At 41.3% G+C, this 12088-nt stretch overlaps 1 protein-coding gene across 2 annotated transcripts in view; it reads left to right on the forward strand.

The window, feature by feature from the left end:
* Positions 1–11750, forward strand: part of TRAPPC9 (trafficking protein particle complex 9) — a 456935-nt gene extending 445185 nt beyond the window's left edge. For both annotated transcript variants that reach the window (XM_029959341.1, XM_029959342.1), the window contains 2 exons: positions 1007–1230; positions 8523–11750. In XM_029959341.1, coding sequence (XP_029815201.1) covers positions 1007–1230; positions 8523–8702 — 404 coding nt within the window. In that variant the 3' untranslated portion in view covers positions 8703–11750. The remainder of the gene's footprint in view (positions 1–1006; positions 1231–8522) is intronic.
* The last annotated feature ends 338 nt before the right edge of the window (positions 11751–12088 follow it).

A 12088-nucleotide genomic window follows, 5' to 3' on the forward strand; every position in this document is an offset into this window, starting at 1 on the left:
GAGGAGGAACTGGAGTGATGGAAATGCCTCACGGGCATATAAGATTGTGGGGATAGGTATTCACACAGAGGATGCTTTCTTACATGTCCCAGGGCTTTCTCTTATCTCTGAACATGAACCCGTAGTGAAATAGAAATGTTCCTGTATTAATAGTGCATTGGAGATAACCCTCATCTGAAAAATACAGTAATACTGCACAACTGGGAACCCTTTCAGAGCAGGGAATTGGACTAAGAATTTCCTAGTGTGTTGGTAATGAAACATTTTGGTTCTGTATAAGCAAATGGACAAGGTTAGTGGACACATTACTCTGGTTGTCATTGTCCCAGCAGTAACCAATTTAGAGGCTTTATATTTTCTGCTATCCCAGAAAGGGAAAGAAAAGTAGAGAGTTAAAAATAGAAATCCCAGAAGGAATTAAAGTGCAAAGAGTGAACAAGCTCATAGTACTGCTGTATAATTTTGAAATCCCTTTTTTCCTTATAATCAGGACTTTAATATATGTATTACATTGCAAATTCTGGCAGTGACTGTCCTGCTCCAAAAGGTCACCTCCATACAGGAGGATTTATTCTGGCTGTAACATGTGAACATGTGCATCCAACCCTGGATCTATCTGTTTGTATTAATGGTTACTGTTTGTATTTCCCTTCATCTGATGCTGTTGATTTTCTGGAGAAACATGAGAAATTGTCTGTGGCTTTGGCCTTCAAGGGAGGACGTTAAAATAATATCTTCTGGTGCCTGTGTATAGATCATAATTGGGGTTTTTTCATAGCTCTTTCAACAGCTGTGGACAGATATCAGGCCTTCATGAATGGTTTTTTTCAAGTAGGTCCCCTGTAGCACTGCCCTACACGGGACAACAGTGGTGTGTTTCCTTTCTCAAAGTTAAGTGTCCTGCACTCTTGGTTTCATCGAGGTCACTTTTTAAGTTTCCCATCAAGATTAACAGTTTCTAAAGCAGATGTCCAGCCTGATGTGGAACTGTCTCCTTGATTTGCAGATATCCTTGTTGATGGCCAGCTCTGTGACTGTGATGTCGTGGTGAACTGCCAGGTGGGCGACCCCGTCCCGCTGCAGGTGAAGTTGACCAACTGGAGCAAACACAGCGTGGGGCCCTTCGCCCTCACCGTGATGCCCTACCAGGATTACCAGAACGGGGTGCACAACTATGACCTGCAAGATGCCATCACCTTTGTGGGGTCCAACACCTTCTACATCGACTCAGTAAGTCGTTTTATCAGGAGTATCAGGATTCTGGATGATCGGCGTTTCCTGAAAAGGGCTTCCTTTTTTAATTGTGCATTTTAAGGCAAATTAATTTTTGAAAAACACCATGATTATGGCATCTGTTGCGAGGTTGGGGGATACAGAATCATCTCTCTGAAATGGTTTAAGGCTGTAATTTCCTACCATGTAAACCACTAGTAAATTATCAGAGACAGTAGCTTTTGGTCACCCCAGGTCGGACTAAATGTGAGCGGGTAACCTAGATTGAATGGTCAATACCATATCACCAGTCCCTTGAGTCATCCAGTACAGCTGCAGTAATAGATTTTAAATAACTTTTTCTTTTTAGTCCATAAGAAATATTCCCCAGGCTGAGCCAGGGAGCTCAGCAAATCAGTTTTAGTCAGGTCCTGAGGAAACGCAACAGACTGTAAAAAGAAAATGCTAAACATTAATGACCAATCTGATGAGCTGGTTCATTTCCTTGGTGCTTAGTATACTGTTACAAAACTATGAAGAAATGCTTAAAATGAAGCAAAAAAGCCCCTTTTTAAAACTATTTAGATTATGATTTTTCTCTCAATTTCTTTAGAAGGTTCAAGCCTGGGAACTTTTTGCTTCTGAGGCAAGACACTGAAAATACAGATAAAACTACTCTCTCCCATATCCTTTCCCCCCAAAAAAAATGCAACAACAAAATACTAGGAATGAAAACTTGCAGACAATGCTGCCGAGTGGAACAAGAGCATTTCTGGTAACTTATGAAATAAACACGAAGGAGGGGGTGAGTGTTTGGGATAGTGCTTAGGACCTTCACTTAGGTCAGCTTTTTGGATCAGTTATAAAATGTACCTGTCAAAACTGAATATATGAGTGAACCTTAGTAAGAAAGAAATTAAAGGTTAACCACAGGGATAGTCACCATGCACATTTTTCAATTACCCATCACAGAAGAAAATATTTGTAAAAGCTAATGAGCATGAAATACACCATCAGCTTGAATTTTAATGGGGGCTAACTTTATTCTTATAGCTGCATAATTTAAGTATATCAACAGAAATCATCCAGAGATGGGTTTCTTTGACTCACTTCCTGACAATGTGGAGTTTTTAATCAGACTGGTAGTGTTTGGATGCCTGGCTGCTGAAGGGCCTGACCCTCCAGGCTAATGAGGGAGTAGGGAGATGTCAGTGTGATGTATTCTTACCTTCTGATTGAGTCTCCTACAAGGCAAAAAGTCAGGAGGTTACATCTCTTGTGCCTGCCCAGGCAGCTTTCTCATACGTTACGGTCTCCGCTTTTGCCCCATTGTTCAGGATTGTGACATTTGTCCTGTAAACACAGTCCCCAAGAAGTTAAAAATAGAATTGTCTTCTGCTATTTGTCCTCCTTTCCATCCAAAAAAGTGAAATGAAGAAAATGTTGGCAAGAAGTGTTATATTTCACAATGTGTAGTGTTGATGCTACAGAGACTCCCAGAGAAAATGTTTGGTCATGTTTCATTGAGGCATAGAGCCCTCATCATGGAAGAAAACTCTTCAGTATATCTAATGCTGTCAGAGGCCCTTTCTTCCCTCATAATAACTAATTTAGTAATGGAAAATAGATTTCAGAAAGGTCCACCTGTTTTGGGGACAAGAAGAAAGTCCTGGTTTGTGCATTTGATGCATCAGGGAAGAACAACCACACACAGAATTGTGTTCATGCTCTGAGTTTGGTCAAAAGTCAGACAGACACTGGTCAAAAAACTAAAGAAGCTCATGGTTGGGTGAGATGAAAGAGAATCAGAGTTTCTCTTTTTTATAAATGAAAGTTGAGACACTGGACCAGATTCCCTGCAGGTCTTCAACTCCGCTCTGCTCTGTTGAAGCCATTAAAAACGGCCGCATTATTTTTTTAACCTCAGGTCATTGGCACTTGATTATTTTTCTTGTTTAATGGAGGTGTCTTGAGTTGCTGCCCTTTCCCAACTGCTTGTGAAAGATGCTGCCCTCTTCCCCAGCAGACCCACCGGAAGAGATGCTGTGAGCACTTGTTTTTGTGCAAAGTTGTCCAGTTTAGCAAAACCGACGTTCGTCAGCAGTTTAAGCTAATTGGGCTGACTTCACTCTGACACTGGCACAGAGGTGCTGACATGATTTATTGCAGGGCTGAGCTGGGTGGGAGGAAGGATGGAGAACTAGAGTATGGTTTGGTGTGTCACTGGTGTGTGGTCAAGAATGAGTGGGAGCATCAAGTATTATAGCAAGAAAAGATACTTCCCACACTCTGAAAAATTTGTACTGTTGTCATGCTGATGCAGAAACTGCATTATTGGTATTCAGTTGAATGTGATTTCTCTGGGGGAAAAGCAAAGAAAACCCCAAACCGCCCTGCTTTCCTAAATGTTAGTTTCATATTGAGCCTCATGCTCAAAAATTCACAGTTATTTTTGATTCTGGACTAAAAAGTTTCAAAGCAGTTTCTGCTGCTATCTGGAAGACAGGGGATATATACAGGAATTTTCAGAATGCACATGCTGCTTCGCAGTATGAATACAAATTGTTGAAAGGGCAAAAATCACACGATTTTGTATTTCTCTTTCTTGTGGCTTGAAGTCCAGGTGACATGATTTATCTTGGAAGTAATGTAATGACACTTATTCACCTTTTTGTGCTTTTACTTCAGTTCAATGCAGCAGCCTGGGTTTGTGTCACAAAGTCTCTGCTGGGACATGCTACTTCAAAAAGCAAAGTCTTTTATTGAAAATTTTAAAGGATATTGAACTATTTCCATGCATTTCAAATTAAGTAGAATCTGTATTTTTAAGCACAGCTTCTAATTTGGTTCACCTTACTTTTCTATGTCTGTATTTAACAGAAAAATTACTTTCTCAGTTATTATTTAGCTAGTTGACATTTTTGTTCAATGGGGAGTTTCGAATCACAAGATGACATGGTGGAATCCACCCATTAAAATATGGTGCATTGATTTATTTTTTTATCTCGCTTCACAACATGAAGTTTGCCTTAAGCCATATTATTAAAATTTTTAGTTCTTACCAGGTGTTTGGTTTTTTTTTTGACTAATTAGTTAATCAGACAGAGTTGCTTCTTGCCAAATTAAAACCAAAAATATTGTCTTCTATGGAGATTCCTTTAGCTCCCAGCAGTTCATCCTCCCTTGTTGTTCCTGCTGGTGCCATCACTATTCTCAAGCAGGTTTTTTTTCCTGCGCTTGTTGTCATGCACGAGATCAAGTGGTTGGTAGTGGGAGATGAGGAGAAATTCATTAGTAGATGGTCATTTTAAATCAGCTCAGAAGCCACGAGGAACATTTGCTCACTTCTGGCAGGTCCTCTGTGGCCCATCTGGAACAAATTAGTTTTCTTGGCACTGTTTTACTCGCACTGTAAACTCTTTGGGGCAGCGAACAGGAGCTGGCACTAGCCCTAATCTCCAACTGAGCTCCCTAAGTACTACAGCAGTATAAATAAGTAGTAATTAGTTCTAAGCAATCTCAGTCCCACATGGTAGCCTAAATCAGGGAAGGATTAGGATGGATCTAGAAACTTAATTTTTCTTCTATCTTGGTGGAACAAAGGAGTAACATGGAAAATTTTTTTTCTTGATTCTGTGGTCATTTTTTTTCTGGGGTAGAAGTTTCCCATCTTTGGTTTCCACGATTTGGTGGAATTTTAGTAAAATCTGTTTCAGCTCTGACTCAGCTCAGGGAGCATATATTCAACATCATCACAAGTTGGCACAGCAAGTAATGACAAATCTAGTTGGTGACACTGAGACAGCTGTGTGCTGCTAGATCGAATGACAATACAAATTTGGGCTGGGTCAGGCACAAATATGTGATCTTCATGTTTCTCATAGATTAGCTGGATCTTGCACGGCAATCAGTGGGATGGTATGTCCTGTCAGCTATGGCAGTGAACATCTGACTTGTGAACACATCTGAACAAGGCACCCTGAGCTCCCTTCACAGGCAGAGGGGAGCAAGTCATCAGGGCTGATGAAGTTCAGGGGATATTTTACCTCATTCTGCATTTGGTGAGGTGAATCCTTGTGTTGAACAGCTGGCTCAGATGTGGACACCGACTTTATGGACATTTGGGTGGATTCAGTTCCAGACAGGAACACCTGAATGAGTAGGTGTTGCCATGGAGGCTGGCCTGCTAAGCTCCCATTAGTCAATGGAGATGTGGTCTGCAGCAAGTAGAATCTGGCTTATAAACACCAGGGGGGAGATTCTGTTGCCTAAAAGTAGATGTCTGCTATCATCTAGGCTCATCTAAGGTGGGTATCCTACTGGCCTCTGCATGCTGCCGGGAATCCTGTAAGACATCCTGTAAATCTTCCCAGACATTTCAGTCCCTTAGGCCATCCCAAATGTCATGAGGTACCTGTGTTTAGGGAGCTGTATGCTGACTATATAGGCTGCCTAGGCAACCCATTCTGTGTTTGCTCCACTGTCTGCATTGATTATATATCTTCTTTCTATAGTAGAAACTTGGATATCTGGTGTGCAGGGACACACCTAAATGTAGGTGGTTTAACCTCAAAATTAGTCCTGTGCCTGGTGTACCATTTGGGCTGAATGTGACCCACTGCTGACCTGAATGCTGCTGATTTACTTCTGCTCTTTTGGGAATGTTTGTAGGTAGCCCCACTGGAGATGCAACCTTACTTTCCAAAGTTGGTTCCTATTTTGGAAGAAAAATCTTGTCTGCATCTCAACAGTGCGAAGGTTTCAAGCTGCTTTTGCTTCCCTGTTTCTCAAAACCACAAGTGTTGATTACACTAATGGTGGTACAAGTGGCCAAACAGATATGGATAGACCCCAAACCATGAACATTGATGTTAGGTGTTGGTGCTGATGTGCCTGAAGCCATATTCCTGCTTGTCAAGGGCTCTGATCACTGCTGTTGCAGATATTCCTTCAGGTGGATTAGGAAAAATGGGCTGGAAGCTTGAAAGAGATGTGGGTCCTGAGGAGGCTTTGCTTGCTATTTGCCTCCACCCTTTGCTGGCTTTAGTGCCTGCCTCTGTCCTGCTCTGGATGCAAGTTCACATCAGTCCCAGTCAGGCGGAAAACAGGCTGGCAGCCCCGGGAGAAGGGGAAGGAAGCAAGAGGGGAGACGGCTTGATGTTGTTCTGCATGTCCAAACACAGTGCCAGAGGGCAAGAACTTGTACCCATCAAGGAGGGGAGATGCCAAGGACATGGGGCAGGAGAACAGCTGTGGCTGCTCTGATCATTCACGTGGATGATACGATGCTGATACAAGTTTGCCTTAGGTCAGCAAAAGTGCTCAGCACCAAAACCGAAGGGAGCCTGGACTCTCCAGCTCTGAGGATGTGGATGCTTGTGAACAGCCGGGCCCTTTTCAGGAGCAGCAATTTAGAATAATAAAATCATAGAAAGGCTTGGGATGGAAGGGACCTTAAAGATCATCCAGTTCCAATCCCCTGCCATGGGCAGGGACACCTTCCACTAGACCAGGCTGCTTAAAGCCCCATCCAGCCTGGCACTGAACTCTTCCAGGGATGGGGCATGCACAGCTTCTCTAGGCAACCTTTGCCACGCTTCATCACCCTCACAGTAAAGATTTTTTTCTGCATATCTAACCTAAACTTCCCCTCTTCAGTTTGATCCCCATACTCCTTGTCCTATCACTACAGTTCCTGATAAAGAGTCTCCAGCTTCCTTGTAGGTCCCATTCAGATACTGGAATGCTGCTGTGAAGTCTCCACTCAGCCTTCTCTTCTCCAGGCTGAACAGCCCCAACTTTCTCAGCCTACTCATCATCCTTGTTCACGTCTTCCTATGCAATGGCAAGTTGCCCTTCAGCAAAGTGAGTCCACAGAGACTTTCCCAGTTAATACCCCATGGTTGGTGTCCCAGTTTACTAGATGACCAAATTTTTTATAGTGGGCAGCAGTCCTGATAACCTTGGAGCCTTGGTCTCATCCCTTCACTATCACAGGTGGTGATGTCCCATCAGTTCCTGGGGATGCCTCTGGCAAAGGGGACATTATTCCCTCCTGAACCCAATCAAGTCCAGCATATTTGGACAGCTCAGTGCTTCTGGATCCAACACCAGAGTTTCTGCTGTGGTTGGGCTTGGGTGTCTGCTTGTCTGACCAGTGGTGTGTCCTGCTGTCAATTTGGAATCAATGTTGGACTCTGTAATGTGATGGACACTGAGTTGTTTGGGGATGACCAAAGAAAGGTCCATTGCCACTGGGTGTTCAAGTGAAAAGAAAATATGTGGGCACAGCTCTACCAGTGAAAGTAGGGATGACTCCATGAGTGTATCTTAGGTTGATGGTTTCAGAGTCCAGAGAGAAGAAAGGAACTGGTAAAGATGGCTTTGATTGAGGGAAGACCAGTACTGAGGAGATCAGGTGTCCTTTTTTGGGTCTTTTCTGCTGGGGTTAAGTTGCCTTTTCACAATTTTTTGAAAAAATCCATCCAGTGGAATGGCTTTGTTGTTGATTTCGTGTTTTGCATCTGCAGTAACTTAAATCCAAAACTGGATTTAACATCTTTTGGGAGCAGATATTAATTCAAACATTATCACATGCTAAACAGTTGTGGGAGTGTTAAAGTTAGAAATGACTGAAGTGTCTTGCTGAAATGATGAACTAAGATATATTACTCGTTGTGAAGATATAGACTGTAAATTTTTTTTCGTTGGAGGGAGATATGTAAATGTAGAAACATTGTGTACTTTGTATTTTATTTGGACAAGTTAAATCAGGGTACCTACTTCTTTTTTCTTGCTAAACTTCATTATTTTAATGATTGTGAATATTAAAGATTCCTAAATTCCTAATATTAAAGATTAGAATTTGCAGTCAGATTATGTCAATAATAATTGAGGATGAACTTAGTTACTGATAAGTTGTTAAGTGGTGTTTAACCACATATTTAAAATTAATTCAGAGACATGATTTAGACCTTTAATAGACATGTTGATAAATGCAGTCAAAGGAAAGATTTGGTGTGATCTCTACTTTAAACTAACTCTGTTTTGGAATCAGTGACTCCTGAAAGCCTGTATTGTGGTTTGAGCTGTGCCATATCTTTACTGCATGAGTGAAAAATACAGGATTTAATTTTCAGTGCAACAGTTTTGCTAGAATAGGGACAAGATCTTTACTCCTTTTTGTATGAAAGCAACATCAAGATGTGAATCTAGAATACTTGGAGATCATTTGAAGGAGCTACTGAACTGCAATTAAATTTGCTTTGTTGTTGGTTTATTTATACTGATTTTTACGTTCTCATTTCCAGGTAAAGCCGACCAAAGACTCCGTGTACTTTGGAGCACTTCTCTTTCTCTACACAGGTGATTTCTACCTGAATATCAAATTCCATGAAGACAACTGCAGCAGGGAGCTGCCTCTCTCCTGGCTCTGTCTTCCCAGTGTCCACATCCGTGCTACGGAGCCTGTGGTCCCAACGAAGCTGTAAATGTACTGTGTGCTACTTGATTAACCACAGCGCACAGCAATGCTTGGCACAGCCTCTGCTTGACCCCAGCTTGTTTCTGTCCAACCTCAGGCCACAGACTCCACTTTGGAGGAACAGCTGAACACTTTCTGAATTGGCTGATAGTCATTTGGGCAGCTGCCTTTGCTAATTTCAGAGAGAGGGAGAGAGAGATTATAACTGTGCTGGAGTTTTCCTCTGTTTCCAAAAAGCCTTTGAAATTGCTAATATATGCATTATACTTTAATATACTCCATTGATGTCAGTGGTTTGAAAGGGTCTTGAGGACTGAATTTAACCATTTGTTTGAAGGTCTCAATTCCAACTTGAATAATAATAATAATAATTTAGAATTTTTCGGTAAGATTTGTGTATCTGTATGAAATTCCTCCTGGCTTGTTCTGGACCCATGGCATGTACCCTTGAAGTGTGGATGTCTCTTAGATTTTGTTCACTTGCTTGTTCTTGTTCACTTGCTTGCTGAGTATTTGGTGTCTTTGGTAATAAATAGCAGTTGTGGTGCTCTTTAGTGTGTTACTGAAAGTAAGAATAGCAAATGTGCCTCCAGTTCTCTCCCTCCCCTGAGCCCAGTGCCACTTGCTCCTGGTGAATTCACTGCCTTTAGTTTGGCAGATCTGTGAACTAGAAAGGAAAGACAGTGAGGAAGAGCTAAAGAGCTTTGTCCTTGAGAGAAGAAATAAACCAACTTTTAGGTTGCCTAGAGCTTGCCTGTGAATTTGAGTTGTCACAGTTCTGTTTTATACAATCACTTGAAACATTTGCAGGCACCTAAAGACCCACCAGAATTAATCAGATGGTTGTTAATATAACTTTGTATGAGTTTTTGCAAACTCTTCTGAACAGATTTTTCATGCTAATATACTGCTTTTTTATGTGGCTGTTTTTTCTTTTTTTTTTTCTTTTTTTAAACTTTTTTTTTAAGTTTAATTATTAGCCAGTTAAGGCCATGGAATTCCTGACTGTAAAAGTAGTTGATGAATGTACTGAAGATTTAGCCTGTTTTTCAGAGTAATGTTTTTGTATAGCGAGATATGTTTTTACCCCGTATAAAGCAGGGAGATGTCTTAGCTGTATGATTAATATATTATTTCATGGACCATATGTTTAAAGCCTGTCTCAATATTTTCTTAAAGTTGTAGTTAAATTTGGTGGTAGAACATTTCTGGGGGTGGATACACCAAGCGGGGGTGGTCCAGTTAACTCTGTATGATTTAAATCTACATGCACAACCTCTTTGCAGATTTTTTTTTGTTTCTTTAGACTTCATCCAAATGTGGGCCCCCCACTTCATGCCTGACCTGGTAGCTTGTTCTGGCTCTCTGCACCGTATTTTTAGATGTGACTGGTGTTTTCCGTAGGAAAGACAGTGCTTAAAACTCAATTCATTGCATGTTTGCAAATGACTGTAATGTATTCATCCTAAATATATTTCTAACTTGAGGGAATTCTAGCTATAGCGTGGAATTTCCAGTGTATGCAGGGTATTATCTCTAAAAATGTGTATTGTGGCAATGTTATCAGTGTTTTTGCTCGAGCTGTAGCTCTGTGCACAGCTTTGAATGCCAGAGTGGAAGTTTTCAGCCTTGAACTGATGGGAATCCGAGGCCAGCTGAAGATTCACTTGCAGTGATTTACTGCTCTGTCAGCAGTGTCCAGTAACAAAATTGTTCCTTAGACTTGCACAGTGGCTCTGGGCCAGAACACCCATGGAAAGAGAGTCCAACAGCTGAGTTGGGCATTTATTTTTGTGTTGGTGGAGCTTAGTTTACCAAACTGTGCTGTGAGGCTGAATTCTCTGTCACTGGGTAGGCATATAAACAGAAAAAATAAGCTCCAAGGAGAGCAGGAACTAAACCAGTTGATCTTCTCCATAAAAACTTGTTTTTTGACATGTGTGTCTGTACTATGTTGCACAACACTGTTGCAGCAAAATCCAAATTGAGTTTTATTCAGTATTCCCAGCAGGTAATCTGCAGATTCTAGGAATACAGCTAAGGCTTTATAAGGACCACATTGCATTCCAAACAAAAATATTGTGAAGCACATGCTGTTGCATTCAGGATGCATCAACTTACCCACTTATGGGATCATTTCCTAATTTATTTTTGACAGCATTCTCTGAGAAGAGAGGGTCTTGTTCTGTGGAGCCTGTACTGGGATGCAGTATTCCTGTGCCTTTTTACTAATAAAGGATCCTGATCCACAGCCTGCTAAAGCTGTTGGAATGGGAACAGCTTTTATTATAACAAAAGCAAGCTGTATTATTTCTTAGGTATCCAATATGCCATTATAAATCTGTCATATGTGCATATAAATATAAGTTCTTATGTGTGAGCTGACCCTTAAAGGTCTGTCTGTTCATTATATAGTAGACTACTCTGTCCCTTGTCAGCTTTGATGCTTAGTTACTTTTGGCATTTATGATATCTTTCCCAATTTTCTCATGCTTTTACTTGTCTTGGTGAGAGAGATGAAACACAAGAAATTCTTCCTTCTGAAGATCATTTTTGATTTGTCCAGAAGGAAAATATTTAAGTGTTAGTGTAATTTGGAGAAAGGTGAGGTGAAGGTGCTTAAAGTCACTGGGATTGCTGTCAGGATTAGTCACTGTACTGCTTGGAAGAAGGATAATATTCCTCTGATCTGTTCTCCTGTCCTGGTACTGAAAACTTGCTTTTATTCCTCCAAAACACCCAGCAATTATTTTGAACATGATAAGCCAAACTGCTCATTGTTATACAGATGTAAATCTAATACAAGTCGAGTGGTTGCATTAAATCATTCCTAATTTAAATCACCATTGCTGAGAGCAGACTTTGGTTCAGTAGATGTATGCATTGGAGAAGCCTAAGTTGTGTAACTTTAACTGTCTGAATAAATACTTATTTCGTTGCATTTAAGCCTTTGCCTATCTCTTCTGACTGTAATTCCTGATAGTGTTCTTGTGTGTTTTTACTGGTAATAATAACATGTCTCTTGATGCTGTATTCTGTCTCTGAGAGAATGTGTTTGACCCTGGAACTGAAGTTTCGGCTTCACTCAGCCTTTCTCTTCCCAGATGAACTCAGAGCTGGTGAAAGATGTCTACTCCATAGCATGGCTCCTGTGTCAGTGTCTGGTCACTGTCAGCTGAGGGGACAGAGCTGCACTCACATAAAAGGCAACAAATGCCTCAGTATCCCAATATTGACACTGAGGATGCTGAGACACTGGCATAGGCTGCCCAGAGAGGTGGTGGATGCCTCATCCCTGGGAACATTCAAGGTCAAGTTGGATGGGGCTCTGAAAAACCTGACTTCATTGAAGATGTCCCTGCTCATTGCAGGGGGCTTGGAACTAGATGACCT

This window comes from Manacus vitellinus, unplaced genomic scaffold, assembly GCF_001715985.3.
Source record: "Manacus vitellinus isolate BGI_N305 unplaced genomic scaffold, ASM171598v3 scaffold_1_pilon, whole genome shotgun sequence".
In the NCBI taxonomy this organism is placed as follows: Eukaryota; Metazoa; Chordata; class Aves; order Passeriformes; family Pipridae; genus Manacus; species Manacus vitellinus.